This window comes from Micromesistius poutassou (genome assembly GCF_964030765.1).
Source record: "Micromesistius poutassou genome assembly, chromosome: 15".
In the NCBI taxonomy this organism is placed as follows: Eukaryota; Metazoa; Chordata; class Actinopteri; order Gadiformes; family Gadidae; genus Micromesistius; species Micromesistius poutassou.
The window spans coordinates 8,978,416-8,993,907 of NC_140285.1; the positions used below are offsets into that span (position 1 = coordinate 8,978,416).

Below are 15,492 nucleotides of genomic sequence, written 5' to 3' on the forward strand. Positions count from 1 at the left end.
AAGACGGATTCGGGAGGATGTTTGGAAGAGGCACAAGCGTTAAGGGGTGAAATGCAAATCGGGGGCGGGGGCGGGGGTGGGGGGGGGGGGGGGGGGTGTTGGTGCATCCGTTCAGAGCGTGTCCTGGTGGAAAGTGAACGGGGGTCTGCCTGAGAGGAGCTGCTGGACGGGGGAGCCAGAGGGAGGGAGACGGAGGGAGATGAATGGGGGGGGAGTATGAAAGGCCACAGAAAGAGCAATAGCAGGAGCGGAAGTGGAGTGCTCCCAGCATGTCAGCCCTCCCCCCAGGGGATCGTTCATCAGCATGGCTCTGTGTGTGTGTGTGTGTGTGTGTGTGTGTGTGTGTGTGTGTGTGTGTGTGTGTGTGTGTGTGTGTGTGTGTGTACTTGTGTGTGCGTGTGTGTGTGTGTGTGTGCGTATGTGCTTGTGTATGTTCACATTGATCATAACTTTACATGAATATAAATCATACTGGATAGCGTAGAGCCCATAGGTAAAAAAAAAAGAGCATAACCATATCCTCAATTCGCTAAATCATTCATGCGTATCATACTTCCAACTTCCAGCAGGTCTAAAATAACTGCTGGCCATGACAGCTAAGGTGTCTTCATAAGCACCGTTTAGCCCGTAGAAGCTGGGCAAACACCAGGACCACCTCCTGCTCCACCTCCTCGGACACTCCCTCCCTGTGCTTAATGCAGAAACACAGACAGTACAGCAAAGAAGCTGAGGCACACACAGTTATCGCATCATACACACACGCACGCACACACAACACACACACACACACACACACACACACACACGCACGCACGCCATAAAGACAAACAAGTGAGCCGCATTGCCAATCCCAGTTGTTCTCCCCCCTGTCCTCTCCAACACGGTCTCCCTTCCTCTCCCTCCCAGGCGCCTGGACGCCAACCTCCTGTCTGAGGTCCCTGCCGGGGCCTTCGGGGGCATGGGCTCCCTGAGACACCTGTGGCTGGACGACAACTCCCTGACGGAGATCCCCGTGGCCGCGCTGGACTCTCTGCCCTCCCTGCAGGCCATGACCCTGGCCCTCAACCGGATCACGCACATCCCCGACCACGCCTTCACCAACCTCTCGGCCCTGGTGGTGCTGTGAGTAGAACCGGCCGTCGCCTCCCGTCTCTCTCCCCCCCTCTCCCCCCCCCTCTCTCTCTCTCTGCGATGTGTGAGGGCCCACGCTTTGTTTTTTCCTATCGTTTGTTTGCAAATCATTTCTTGTTTAGCTCGTCCCGGTTTTAGGTTTCTCTCTTTTTGTTTGTTTTTTTCTGTTTGAACAAGAGTGATTATTTATATATCAGAATGCGAGCGAGATGATGATGAATGTGGGCCCTTCTTGAGTTATTGAAAAATATGTGCATGGCTTTTCTCCAGGCACATTCATAACAACCAGATCCAGAGCCTGGGAGAGAGATGCTTCGAGGGCCTACAGAGTTTGGAAACCCTGTGAGTATTTATCGATTGCACACAGTTGTTCACGATTGCACACAAGTGAATGCACGCACACGCGCCCGTATACATGCGGTCGTTTCATATCCCAGGTTTAAATGAATACCTGCCCTTGTTTTCCCAAACCCTGCCATGGTGAGAGAGTTACATCTAAGTATCAACAGATAATGTGTGCCAATGTTTAGACCAATCGCATCGCCTCACCACGACCCCATGAGATGAGAAAGGTTGAACCGCCACCAAAAGCAATAAAGCAGAGACAGCCGTCATCTCAAATAGTTGTGGGTGGTTACCAACTGTTTGTGTGTGTGGGAACATCGGGACATTTTTCTATTAATAGATCATCTATTATTATCATACCTACCCACAGAATAATCCAATCTACAAAAGATGTCATTTAGTTCTCAGATCAACGGATTACCGTGATTAATGTCAACGTCAGCCTTCAAAGGACAATATATGAGCCTGAGAAAAAGAAGAAAACATATCACCTTTGACTATCTCAAATTAAAATCCACAAATCACCATCGGTGTGTGGAGGAGGAGGAGGGGAAGGATCGCGGGGCTGATCAGGTCGGGCTTCATGTGCGGCTCAGCCATGTGGCCGTGTGTGAGCGTGATTCACGCTCTTTCAGCGCCACTACCTTCACAGTACCAGTGATTGGGACAGGAGAGAGGGAGCGATGGAAAAAGAGTGTCAAAGGAGCAAAAAGCATATCTCGCCCCGGCGGCCGGATTCACGGTGGTCCCGTGAGCACGCCTGTTTTTAACACATGTTGTTTAACTGCCTGATGATGTGTAAAAAAAAAGTGATTTTTTTATGAGTCCACGTGTGTGTGTGCGCATACACACGCACGCACGCACGCACGCACGCACGCACACACATACACACGCACTAACATTTAAGTATGTGTATGTGTGAATGTGTTGGGGTACATGCAATTTGAACTACACACCGACCTAAAATGTGTGTGTGTGTGTGTGTGTGTGTGTGTGTTTGTGTAGGTGTGTATGTATATGTGTGCGCGTGTGTGTGTGTGCGTGTGTGTGTGTGGGTGTGTACTGTTTGTGTGTGCCAGACTTAACACTTTATTTAAAAGCCATTATCCACGCTAGGAGAGTGATGGACGAGGGTGAGGGTCTGGGGAGTCGTGATCAGGGGTGGGGGGGGAGGGGGGGGGGGGGCGGAGAGGAATGGCTCCACCAGGACCAGAATAGTATGTGTTAAAGTGGTTGCCTTGTGCAAGTTGCGGTGAGCCACCATTGGATGACTCCTTTGGGAAGGGGGGGGGGGGGGGGGGCTAGGCACGAGAGGGAGGGTGGGGGGGAGGGGGGGGCGGGGGCATGACAGGTGTCTCTGATAGGCTGAAATGTGTCCGAATGGGGGAAAGGGGTTCATACGTGCCGTCGCCCTCCTCTTATCGGCGTGTGATGGTCTGTGTAAATCGCCTCAGTGTGTGCGAAAAACGTTGTTACGCAGAGCCGTCAAGGGAGCTGTTAGCAAATATAAACAACGGGCGCTATAGGGACGAGGCTGAACGTAAACACACGGACGCCACAAGCACATTTTTCAAATGTGCGCTTTGACACACACATTTCTATACAAACATACAAACAACTTCTGAAAAACACATAATCGGATGTAAGTCCATATACTATAGCTGACGCACACACACATGCAAAACACACACACACATGCATACACATACACGCACACACACACACACACACACACACACACACACACACACACACACATGCATACACACACACATGCATGCACATCAAGATACGCCCTCTGGTGCATGACCTTTGTCAGCCATAGCAACAGCTGTTTTGATCCAGTCTCCTCGCTGTGACGTCAGAGGGTTTTTCTGAGAAACTAATAAGAGCCAGACCATAATAATCAGGTAAAAGCAGAAAGAGATCAAAGATCAAATCAAGATCTTTCTGCCTTTTCCGATCCATGCAAACCTTTTTTGAACGATGATCACGCGGGTTCGTAATCAAAGGGTGATTAATCATTTCGGCTGATGGCTCCGTATCCGTTTGCAGTCGTACCATAATGTTTCCACAGCGTGATGAGACACAGTGCATCACCGTCCACCTCACTGCCTCTATGTTCCCCCCCCCTCCCCTTCTCTCCAAAGGGATCTGAACTATAATGATCTGCAGGAGTTCCCTGTGGCCATCAGGACACTGACTAAGCTTCAGGAACTGTAAGTATACACACTCACTCACTCACACACACTCACACACACTCAATCACACATAAACACACACACACATGTGCGCCCACACTCACACCTGCACGAAATGACTATCATAGTTAAACTATCCCACATAATCTTGTTAAGTGATTTTAATGAGGCACTCGGATACAATCTCTCTCACTCTGAACAGGTGCTGCCCGAATCCACACAGACACACACACACACACACACACATACACACACGCACACACACACACACACGTACACACGCACTCACACACACTCACACACCGGCTGTACCGCATGTACGCACAGATGCACCGACGTGCACACGCACTCACACACAGACACACACATGAAGTCCCACGTGCGCGAGCTAAATAGGATTTCCCTCCTCCTCAGCAGATGTTTGGGGGTAACGGATGCAGAGAGTGTGCGTGCATGTTTACATCTCGTGTGTCCTGAAATGTCCTTCAGCTGCGCAGCGACAGGTGTCACATGAGGACATATGATTTCCCTCTCGCTAACACACACCCACACACACACACACACACACACACACACACACATACACACACACAATCGCTCACACACCCCCTAAATCGTCCTATCACTGCGCCGCTGGCTCTTTCACACACACACACACACACACACACACACACACACACACACACACACATTCACACACCCCCTAAATCGTCCTATCACTGCGCCGCTGGCTCTTTCTCACACACACACACACACACACACACACACACACAGACACACACACACTCACACACACAGGGACAGAAGCGTATGGATAGTGTGTTTGACTGGCGGTCTGTGTTTACATCTGCAGAGGCTTCCACAACAACAAGATCAGATCCATCCCAGAGAGGGCCTTCGTGGGAAACCCACAGCTACAGACCATGTAAGTCAAATGATGAATTTGGCATCCAACATGCTATCAAAAAAACACATGCTTGGGGGAATTTGGTATCCAATCACCATACAGCATACATGTCCAGCCTCAAATAAATCATCATGAAGTACAACAGACTCATTATATTGCCTGTTTTTCAATTTTTTTCTCTCCAGCCATTTCTATGAAAATCCCATCCAGTTTGTGGGCAAATCCGCTTTCCAGTTCTTACCTAAGTTGCACACACTGTAAGTACACAGCACTAAGCCCTTCCATCGTGCTAGGCCAAACAGTGTTTAAATCACTCCCTGTCTATGCCAGTGAGAGCTGAGTGGACATGTGTAATGGCCTACTGAATGATGTTGTGTTAGCATATTCCTGCGATGTGCGCTGATGTGGTAAGAGTGTGTGTTGTAGGAGCATGCTGAATGGTGTGACTTATGATGCCTTGTGAGACAGCCAAAACAGCCTGTGTTGATGTTGGAGGGAGGTTTGATGGCTGCAATGAGCTGTTAGACAAGCTCTTTGTGTGTTTCTGTCAGTGTGTGCCTGTGTCTGTCTGTGTCTGTCTGTGTCTGTGTGTGTGTGTGTGTGTGTGTGTGTGTGTGTGTGTGTGTGTGTGTGTGTGTGTGTGTGTGTGTGTGTGCGTGTGTGCGTGTGTGCATGCGCATGTTTGTGTGTGCGTACATGCATGTGTGTGTGTGTGTGTGTGTGTGTGTGTGTGTGTGTATGTAAATGCGTGTGCGTGTGTATATTTGTGTGTGTCTGTTGTCTTGGTTGCACTCTCTGACATCTGTACCTCCCTGGCCGGCTACAGTTCCCTGAACGGGGCGACTCAGATTCAACAGTTTCCTGACCTAAAAGGAACCACCAGCCTGGAAATACTGTACGTTTATCCTCAACACACACACACACACACACACACACACACTTGTGCACAAACACATTCCAACAACTACAGATACAACTGTCCTTTTTCATCGAGTAAGAAAAGAGAGAAAGAAAGAGACATGGATCTTAGGAGCCATTTTAAATATCTGTAATCAAACCATTTGACCAAAAAAACAAAAGCGAAAGTGAGGAAGGCGGGAGTTACGGAGAACAGACACAATGTGGGGACCATAGTGATGCTCGGGTATGCCGGTCATGATGCGAGTCATGCCAGCCCCGTCAAAGGGTCTGGCCAACTCACTGAGCCCCGCTGTCCGTCCAAGTTAAGGTCCCAAGACCACTGAATGCGGTCGCTTGCCTGCACCTACACAATGAGAGATCACATCACCTCTCCTCAAATTCTCCATCCCCTCCCCCTCTCTTTCTCTCCCTTCTGTCTCTCTCTCTATAGGACCCTCACTAGGGCAGGGCTCTCCGCTCTCCCCCAGGATCTGTGTGAGCAGCTGCCTCGCCTCAGAGTGCTGTGAGTATGCATACGGACACACACACACACACACACACACACACACACACACACACATATGAGAGAGGCACGCACATGCATACACACACACACACACACACACACACACACACACACACTTTTAGAGCCCCCAAAATCTCAGTCCAAGTGCTATGAAATTTACTCAAGAATTATTATCCTGCCATCTCATCCAGGGACTGCGTAGTGTCTGTTCACATAGATGATTAAAGAACCAGGTCAACCTCATCATTTCCCACACTATAAGTGTACAGCTGGTCACTGTTTCCCTGTATCTGTTTGTAGGGAATTGTCTCATAACCAGATCAAGGATCTACCCAGCTTTTACGACTGCTCTGCACTGCAGGAAATGTGAGCATTTAAACACACTTACAGATGTGTGTATCGCAATGTCAATATATATTATTTCTTTCTCTCTTTCTCTCTCTCTCTCTCTCTCTCTCTCCCTCTCTCTCTCTTGCTCCCATATTCTTGTTTGTTTCTACACTTATATGTATGGATATGTATGGATTTACGCTGCTCTACATCTAGCCAGCGATTTATGTACACACGTGCGGAAGTGTTTGTGCGTACGTTTGTATGAATGTGTGTGTTTTATGTTCGCAGCGGGCTACAGCATAACCAGATCAGAAGGATTGAATCAAGCACATTCCAACAGCTGGTTTCTTTACGGGCTTTGTGAGTCAATGTCCTTCAATTTAATGATATCATGTATGTGTTCACTTTCTCAGGATTCGTATTTCATTTGTGCCTGATGTCAAATATCGCAGGTGCACAGATACATGCACACGTTTAATGGGTCAGTGAATAACCTTTTTTACAATGTGCGTCAACTTCCAGGGACACTTGTTTGACATGCAGGGAATATGATAAACCGACTATCCGTCAATGTCATAGTAAACATTCATACAACATGACCCAATACTGACCTCTTTTGGTAGCCAGTGTACATAATCGCAGGTACATGTTAGTCGTCGCATTTCAATTGACCGTGTCTCTCCGTGTTGATTGAACCTCGTACATTTTGCCTTTGCAGAGATCTGAGCTGGAATATCATTGAGTGGATCCATCCAGATGCCTTCGCCTCTCTCCACTCCCTGCTTAAACTGTAAGCAACCGTCATCACCTCCCACATCAAAACAGGAAACTCAAGCTCTCCGCTTTCCCATCATACAGCTGTCCTCCTCCCAAACTAAGTGTGGACACATTGTGCATATTTAATGGGACCCATACCGTATGAAAGAGCCTTATGCAAACACCCCTATGCCTGACTCCACGCCCCGCAGTGAAGCGGTTGTCTTTGGCTGGGACAACAGACCCTGTTGCTATGTAATGTTTGCAACCCACTTGGTAAGTGCGGACGGGGAAGATTGTGTCTCAGGTCCTGCCAACACAAACGACACATCAGTATGCACAGTGGAGTGGGTAAACTATGCTTAGTAAAAACAAGACGATACCCTGGATCTGACAAAAGAAAAATTGTGTTATCTGAGAAGGGATCTCACTAAGCACAATAAACCAGGTACTCTTGTAACCATGGATGACCCTCGGCGATATCTAAAATCAAAACACATTTGGAGACCAAGTGCCTTGCCTTGCACCTGCTCACAGTTTACTTATCGACATGTCTCTCTCTCTCTCTCTCTCTCTCTCTCGCTCTCTCTCTCTCTCTTTCTCTCTCTCTCTCTCACTCTCTCTCTCTCAGGGATTTGACAGAGAATCGCCTCAGCTCCGTACCGGTTGGAGGCCTGGTTGGGCTCACTCATCTCAAGCTAAGGGGCAATCCAGATCTGTATGAGGCCTTTAGCCCAGAGTACTTCCCCCGTATGAGGTAATTCATCCTGGCACACACACACACACACACACACACACACACACACACACACACACACACACACACACACATTCACGCACACACACTTCAATTGTATTATCACACTTATTAGACTTCTAGCTGTAGTGGTGCCTGAAGCGCTTTCTACACTCTATCCGGTGAGCCATATCTTGGCCATGATACCTGCCTAATCGTAGGTGTATGAATTGTATCTGTAATCATCCTTGGCCGTTTTTAATAACTTTGCTGTTGTAATCTTAGCTCATCTTTCCTGTGAAGGATGTATGAGACCAAAACTTCACACTGGACTTGTTGTACATTACACCGGTTAGGCAATCTTTTCCGGAGGTGGACTAATAAGGATGATCCTCTCCTGTTAGCAAGCTCCATCTCGCTAGAGTGATTACCATCGGGTGAAGCAAAAGTCAGTTCAATGAAAGCAGGCAGTAGTCAAAGAGGATCCAGTGGTCGGTCCTGGGGCAATGTTCCCGAAAAAAAAGACATCTCTAGATAGTGTATAGAACTCCCAGCCAACTTTCCCACAAACGCCCGAAGTTTGAGTCAGCTGTTGTAGTTACCGTCACGAAATGATATATTGAGTTTGCCGAATAGAAATTGAGCCCTTGAGGGATTTTCTTTCTTTGGCGCAATACGTGTACAATCCTGAATCTCATCAAGGCAATGAACCTATTTATATTTTTGTTGCTTTATTCCTGGCTATTTCTCAACCGCCCGGCCCCGCCTGTTTCCCCCCAGGGTCATAGAGATGCCCTATGCCTACCAGTGCTGCGTCTACGGCTCGTGTGACAGCTACAAGTCGGCCACACAGTGGGACACGGAGCAGAGCAACGCAGACGACGACCCCCACAAGAGGACCATCGCCCTTTACCCCGGCCACGCAGACACACACTGTAAGAGCATAGCCACACACACACACACACCGACACACACCCTTTACGTCAGGGGTTCCAATCAATGGTCACTTTAATGGGTCGCAGCAAGGAAAAGTGGGTCACAGGTTGGCCACACTAATAAAAAGGTAACACCTTACAGTAAGGGTACATTAATTAACCAATAGTTAACATTATGTCATTCATTATAATATAGCATTATTAGCATAAGAGTTTATAAAGGGTTTTTCATATAAGAAATAAATTAATAGCTTTGTTTACATGAAAACAACAAGTAAACATGAACACCATTAATACATGATTAGTAGACATTAGTTAACTGTTAATTAACTGTTAGTTAATGCATTAACTAAAGTAAATTAAATGTTAAATAGTATACACGTTCCGCCGCCCCCCCCCCAAAAAAGTATTATACATAATACACGCCTTGTCTATTTCATTTAATAATAATTTAAAAGTCATTTTTCTTGCTTTTTAAGATTGATGAAGGTAATTCGTTTTTGAAGAAAAAAATAGAGAAATGTTAATGATTTAAGGCCTTTGGCTGCATGGTGAAGGCAATGTATTTCTCATTTTACCACACAACATTTTACTTTGGTAGGCCAAACAAACCGCCATTAGTGGGTCCCATCCTTACAAAAGTACGACACAGGATCACAGTGTCATGGTGACGAAAAGTTACAGCATGGTTACAAAAGATTGAGCGTATATGTGTGCATGGCTAACAGTGCCAATAACCAAAAACTGACTCAGGGCTATTTCTGTCTCAAGTTGTTGACATGTGGCTCCATGAAGACAGTCTGTCAGAGAGAACCCACAGCTACCTGGCAGCTGAAACACCATTCAAACTCAACCGCTTACTGCGCTGCACATTCCTCACGAAGGCATAACATAAACACGGTTAAACTACAGTTGATCCAAAATAAAAGCCATAAATCCCATACCATTAAGCACGTCAAGAGAAAAAGAAGCAATTATGGCTTAATGTTACAATAAAAACATAGATTGAATGATTACGTCGATTAGAATGTATTTATGTCTGTAATTGCTAGGAAAACTGTTTTTCAAGAATTAAATGCATGTTGGAGGCAATTAATAGAAAACATTTGTATCAATATCATCATGAATTCCAGAACGTTTCACACACTCACACACACAAACACATACACAAAAGGTAAGAAGGCAGTTACCTGACTTGAATATAATTCCAACGCACAATTGACCCTGACTATGGTGTATTCCAGATGACCCTGACCTGGAAGAGTTCCAGCTGGAAATTGAGGAATCCAAATTACAGACCAGTGTTCAGTGCACACCTAATCCAGGTACAGACATTTATGTTGTAATTGCTATTAATTTATGTTTTAGTACATTGGCAGAAAGTGCATTTGGAATCCATGAGTTGCTCTTCCTGGCATATATAAATGTCCTGCAAACTACAAAAAATATACTTTGTAAGTTTAATTATATCAATGTTTTTCTTCTTGGTTAGAGAACATGAATGTGGTCAAATATAGCCGGGCATCGCCAGGCCAATTCGGGAATGCCTATTAGTCTGGAATCTCTCAGTTCAGACCAAATTGACTCTGGATGCAATTGGATAGGCCTACAACCAATCAGGGCAACGAAATGTGTGACATATCATATCAGAGGCCGCCATCTTGGTTGTTTATAAAAATGCCTCAACGGCGCTCCTCTGTCCATCATATTAAACCCGGCCCCTATTAGATAAACGGTTGTGATTGCCCCAACCCAGGGTCTGCTGGACATCTGGGAGGGGGGCCAGACGCATAAGCCAGAGCAAATAAAACGTGAGCCTGCAGATACGCCTGGTTCCCAGGCGAGGTCAAACAGGGTGTTTCTACCACTATAGTTGTCGTTTCTTGTCTGCCGCAGGTCCCTTCCGCCCCTGTGACTCTCTGCTGGGCAGCTGGCTGGTGCGCGTGGGCCTGTGGACCATCTCCTTCGTGTCCGTCCTGGGGAACTTCATGCTGCTCCTGTCGCTCTTCGGCTCGGCCGGTTACCTCTCCCCGCTCCGCTTCACCGTGGCCTGCATGGGCGCCTCCAACCTGCTGACGGGCGTGTGCACGTGCACCCTGGCCCTGGTGGACGCCCTGACCTTCGGCGAGTTCGGTCACCACGGCGCCCGCTGGGAGGGCGGTCCCGGTTGCCAGGCGACGGGCTGGGTGTGGGTGTTCTCCTCAGAGGCCAGCGTGCTGCTGTTGACGCTGGCGGCCGTGCAGTGCGGCGTGAGTGTGACGTGCGTCCGGGCCTACGGGAAGTCCCCGTCGCTCGGCAGCGTTCGCGCCTGTTCCCTCTTCTGCCTCACCCTCTCTCTCACCCTTGCCTCCCTCCCGTTGGTGGGAGTGGGGGAGTACGGCTCCTCGCCGTTCTGCCTGCCTTCCCCCCTGCCGCCCTCGTCCTCCCAGCCCCACTCCTCCATCGGCTTCCCCCTGGCTCTGATCATGATGAACACCCTGTGCCTGCTGATAGTCACCGGCTCCTACATCCGCCTGTACTGGGAGCTGCTGAGGGGCGAGTGTGAGGGGCTGTGGGACTGTGCCATGATCAAGCACGTGGCCTGGCTCATATTCACCAACGGCCTCCTCTACGTGCCGGTGGCCATCCTGTCCCTCTTCTCCCTGCTGGGCCTCCTGTCTCTGGGTCAGGAGGTGCTCAAGTCAGTGCTGCTGCTCCTTCAGCCCCTGCCCTCGTGCCTCAACCCCCTCCTCTTCCTGCTCTTCACGCGAGACACCTCCCAGTTCTTCTTCTTTTGGCCCCGCCCTAAAGCCTGCCCGCAGCTGCGCCGCGACCACCCGCACGACTCGCTGATGTCGGTGGAGACGGAGAAGAGCTCCTGCTCCGATTCGTCGGCGCAGCTGTCCCTCAACGAGGCCGACGGCCTGTACAGCGACGGGCCCTCCCCCACCAGGTCCAATCCAATCCGGTTCTCCCACTGCTCCTCGGCATCCTCTTCCGTTCCGCTCATCCCCTGTCAGATACCTTCTCCGAGGCCCACAGACAGAGTGACAGAGAGGCTGAGCCTGGGAACCGATGGTTGTCTCAAAGGCTTTGACGAGGGTGAGGGCAGCCACGCTTGCTCCTTCCACCCCTCCTCCGTGCCACCCTCTATCGCCTCCCCTCCCTGACTCCACGAGATCATATGGTAAAAAGTCTGGAAACAGTGGACTCTCTTGGACCACCTTGGTTTCACAACAGCATAGAACCAGGGCCAAGTTATTCATCTTCCAAGTTACTGAGAACAGGCACGAAAACAAACAAATAAGTGCAAGGGGAAACCAAAACCCTGAACCAACTTCAAGTAGCAATAGAAGAAAATACGTTTCAAATAAAACACCCCATAATAATGGCATGTGTGGGGGGGTGGAGTCTTTTTCAGACACTTTGGAGTGGATTCAGTCAGTCGTGTACAATCCAGAAGAACACAGAGCTCAAATCATAGTGGTCTAGACAGGGCAGTTTAAGTAGAGCCTTAAAATGTTTAAAGTGTAAATGTTAATATTGATATATGTTGTTAAGATGGTTAGGAAAATTATTGATAGTTTGGTTGTGTTTAAGAGTTTGATGTTTTTTTTTAATACAAGTTCTCTTACTGCTATGGTTAACTTCAAATATAAGGGATCAATTAAGTTAAACAAGGACAGGTAGTTTCATCAGAGTACGCTCAAATATGCTTTTCGGTTTTTGCATAACTTGTTTCATCAACACGTGCCTTTTGTGTTAGCCAAAATACAACAGGAAACAGACAGCACACATAGTTTACATGTTTTATAGTATAATAATGCAACTTTCCAGACAAGAGGCAAGAAGTCATACAGACTGGGATGTAACTAGGATCTTATTACAGACTGTTAGCTAGAGTAGGCTAGCAATATGTATATGCAATGTAACTACCTCTGAACTAGCATGCTATTGATTCACTATAGCCTTATGTTTCTCATTTTTATATTATATACAAATATATAATTTTATAAGAAATAAATCTTAGTTTGTAATAAAAAAAAAAACTGCCTTGCCATTGTATAGCTTATGTTTGTGTGCATGTACAGTGATGGATGCATTGCAACCCCCTTCCTAGGACCCCCATCTTCAGCAAAGTGATGCTATTTCTGAACATGAAATATGATGAATCAAAAGGTTAGTCAAAGAGCAAACTTTTTTATTTAAACTACTTTGAGCAACCTTACAGATGTTTGAATATAAACATATATCAAAGATTAAGAAGATACAATCATAAAGTATACAAAAATAAATATTATGTAACTACTGACATTGACAATAAAAAAAACCCAGTAATCATCAACCTCCGAGTGTGTTAATTGCGTTAGGTTCTAAACCACACTCCCACATTTAGAGACATGATTATCCAGAAATGAGTTACAAACATGCTCTCTTGGCATCCTCTGGCTTTTTCTCTGTTCTCTCTAATGCGTCCACAGAATCTCTTTTGCGGGAATTTTTCAGATCCGGAGAAGAATGGTCTTGACTCTTGAGGGAACTCTGCAAACATCCACACGAAAATGACTTTCAAAAATGAAAAACAAAGTTCTGCCAACTATTGATTCTCAACATTTCCTTCCATTAAATATTATCTAAAACAGACCAAAAAAAAGAGAACTTCTTTGTTGCAAATGTGACGTTAATTATCTATTTGAACTATTTGCCCCATAATAAAATGGTGTCATAGCCCCATCAAGTGGTGAGATCTATAACTACATCATGTGTGGTAAATAGACTATTTTTCAAGGGCCAGACTACAAGTGTTACCACCTACCGTGTTTTTCTGGACCGCATGTTTCTCAGTCCACTTTCTGGCATTCTCCACAAACAGCTGTTTATTGTATTTAAACTCTGAAGACTGCAATTAAAAAGTAAAATGGTTGACTCTTAATATATTGAATTAGCAGCAGTTTTGTTTTGTACAGCAGGGTTCAAGGTAAAAATGTGAGAGATAGTTTTGACTGGCCCTCAGTTGAGATGATGTTGTTGTTATTTACCTGTCAGGCCTTAGCAGTCATGAGCAAATGGTTTGGTATTGTGCCAAATAACTAATGCTGGAGGATTTAGATTTTATAACTCACATATATATATATATATATATATATATATATCACATTTGTTTAGCAATGGACGACTGCAACAGCGAGATGTACGTTTCATTGTCCCATCGGGCTTTCCTTATTGTTGAACCGTGAATCGCTCAATTTCCTTGAAGCATAAGATAATATAACCTATGTTGCAATATATTGTTTCCGTATGAAACATTGTGAGCATAGCATATACATAGCAAATATACAATCCCTACAAGAAACCCTTCTAAGCCCTCTTAATAATATACACACACAAACAGTGACAGCTTATGTATTTCCAGGTGTTTCAATGTATAATTGAGCCTCACTATATCAGCCATGAGCGGATCATCAGGGTTGGGTTCAGCCATCAGAAGCTGGATGGACGTGAGGACCGTGGAGATGTTGAGAGATGGTCTCCAGGCACCCTGGACCCCCAAATGTAAAAAATAAATATATATTTAAAACAACTTAGATTACATAGGCATATACATGATATACAATACCAGAGTCTTGGAGCACAGAAGACAAACTGTTTTTATTTGAACAGCCTTTGATATGAAAGTTGTAACAACCTTCGGAGGGAGCTTGAGACCGTCGTGACAGATGCGTCCTGCGTTGTCGATGTTAGGGTGGTAGATGGGCGTCAAGAACCTGATATTAGGTGGCTCGAAGGGATACCTGGTGAAAGAGGGTGAAAGCAGGTCGGGTACATTGAAAATAATAAACAAGGGTTTAGAACAATGACGACTCACTATTACAGGATCATCATTCAGCAATTTTACCTCTCGGGGACTTTGATCTCCAAGGTGAAAAGTCCGCCCTCATACGGTGTACCGTCTCCACCAACTATCTCTGTAAACCAGAGAAACCAACAACATTAAGCAGACAATAAAGAGTCGGGTAATTGCTCCTGGATGATCCGAGTTGGAAGCCTACGACTGACGGGCCCGCAGTTCGTCCACCTGGTCCTCCGGCCGCCAACAGGTGATCCCCGGGGGAGGCTCGGTGCTCAGCATCTGGAGCTCACGTTTTAACCGGGAGACCCTCTGCATTGTGAGCCTAAAGTGTGAGTCGTTAAACACGAACCAAAAGAAGAACAAGTAACGTCAACTGAGGCTCGGATTCTCTTTTGAGATGTGCTTCCTTGAGCAACAGTTAGCTAGCTAGCTCCATAAAGACCTGACACTAACGTCAACTTCGAGAAACTGCTTTTAGTAGAAAGTATGACGAATAGCAAATCGATTTAATGCACATACACGCTTAGGTAATATCGATCCGTTGTTCTTGTTGTTGGCCTTTTCCCCCAGCAACTTTATTTGGTTGACTTGCAACGAGACGAGATTTTGATTTTCCCTCGTCCACGTCACGAGCACAACAGTGGCAGGCCGAGGTGAAATGCATTCGGGGTGATGTAGTTCATTAGGCTAAAAGCGGCATACTAAGGGTTTTATCTAAAAGCCCTTGTGTATGCTGCTATCATGTAAATATGAACAGAAAAAAAGCAGATAAGTGAAGCACAATTGAATGTCTCCTCCAAGTATTTGTATAATTGTAATGTGTTTACAATGCAATAATATACACACATACATAGTTAATGTGTGTACATTTGTAGTGGAACAAACATTTAAA

At 46.3% G+C, this 15,492-nt stretch overlaps 2 protein-coding genes across 2 annotated transcripts in view; one reads left to right on the forward strand and one right to left on the reverse strand.

Moving 5' to 3' along the window:
• lgr6 (leucine-rich repeat containing G protein-coupled receptor 6) overlaps window positions 1–11,924 on the forward strand; it is a gene marked incomplete at its 5' end in the record, with an annotated part of 27,333 nt that extends 15,409 nt beyond the window's left edge. The window contains 14 exons of the mRNA XM_084479821.1: window positions 907–1,122; window positions 1,402–1,473; window positions 3,627–3,695; window positions 4,531–4,602; window positions 4,770–4,841; window positions 5,411–5,479; window positions 5,936–6,007; window positions 6,311–6,376; window positions 6,632–6,703; window positions 7,062–7,133; window positions 7,731–7,856; window positions 8,616–8,770; window positions 10,015–10,095; window positions 10,667–11,924. Of these exons, the coding sequence (XP_084335947.1) occupies window positions 907–1,122; window positions 1,402–1,473; window positions 3,627–3,695; window positions 4,531–4,602; window positions 4,770–4,841; window positions 5,411–5,479; window positions 5,936–6,007; window positions 6,311–6,376; window positions 6,632–6,703; window positions 7,062–7,133; window positions 7,731–7,856; window positions 8,616–8,770; window positions 10,015–10,095; window positions 10,667–11,919 (2,467 nt within the window). The 3' untranslated portion in view covers window positions 11,920–11,924. The remainder of the gene's footprint in view (window positions 1–906; window positions 1,123–1,401; window positions 1,474–3,626; window positions 3,696–4,530; window positions 4,603–4,769; window positions 4,842–5,410; window positions 5,480–5,935; window positions 6,008–6,310; window positions 6,377–6,631; window positions 6,704–7,061; window positions 7,134–7,730; window positions 7,857–8,615; window positions 8,771–10,014; window positions 10,096–10,666) is intronic.
• A 1,232-nt stretch (window positions 11,925–13,156) lies between these two features.
• ube2t (ubiquitin-conjugating enzyme E2T (putative)) lies at window positions 13,157–15,282 on the reverse strand. Its single transcript, XM_084479309.1, has 7 exons — window positions 15,120–15,282; window positions 14,807–14,922; window positions 14,646–14,715; window positions 14,436–14,541; window positions 14,190–14,288; window positions 13,566–13,649; window positions 13,157–13,291 (listed from the first exon to the last, which is right to left on the reverse strand). Exons 2-7 carry the CDS (start codon window positions 14,913–14,915, stop codon window positions 13,169–13,171), a joined length of 591 nt encoding a protein of 196 aa, XP_084335435.1. The 5' UTR covers window positions 14,916–14,922; window positions 15,120–15,282; the 3' UTR covers window positions 13,157–13,168.
• Between the last annotated feature and the right edge of the window lie 210 nt (window positions 15,283–15,492).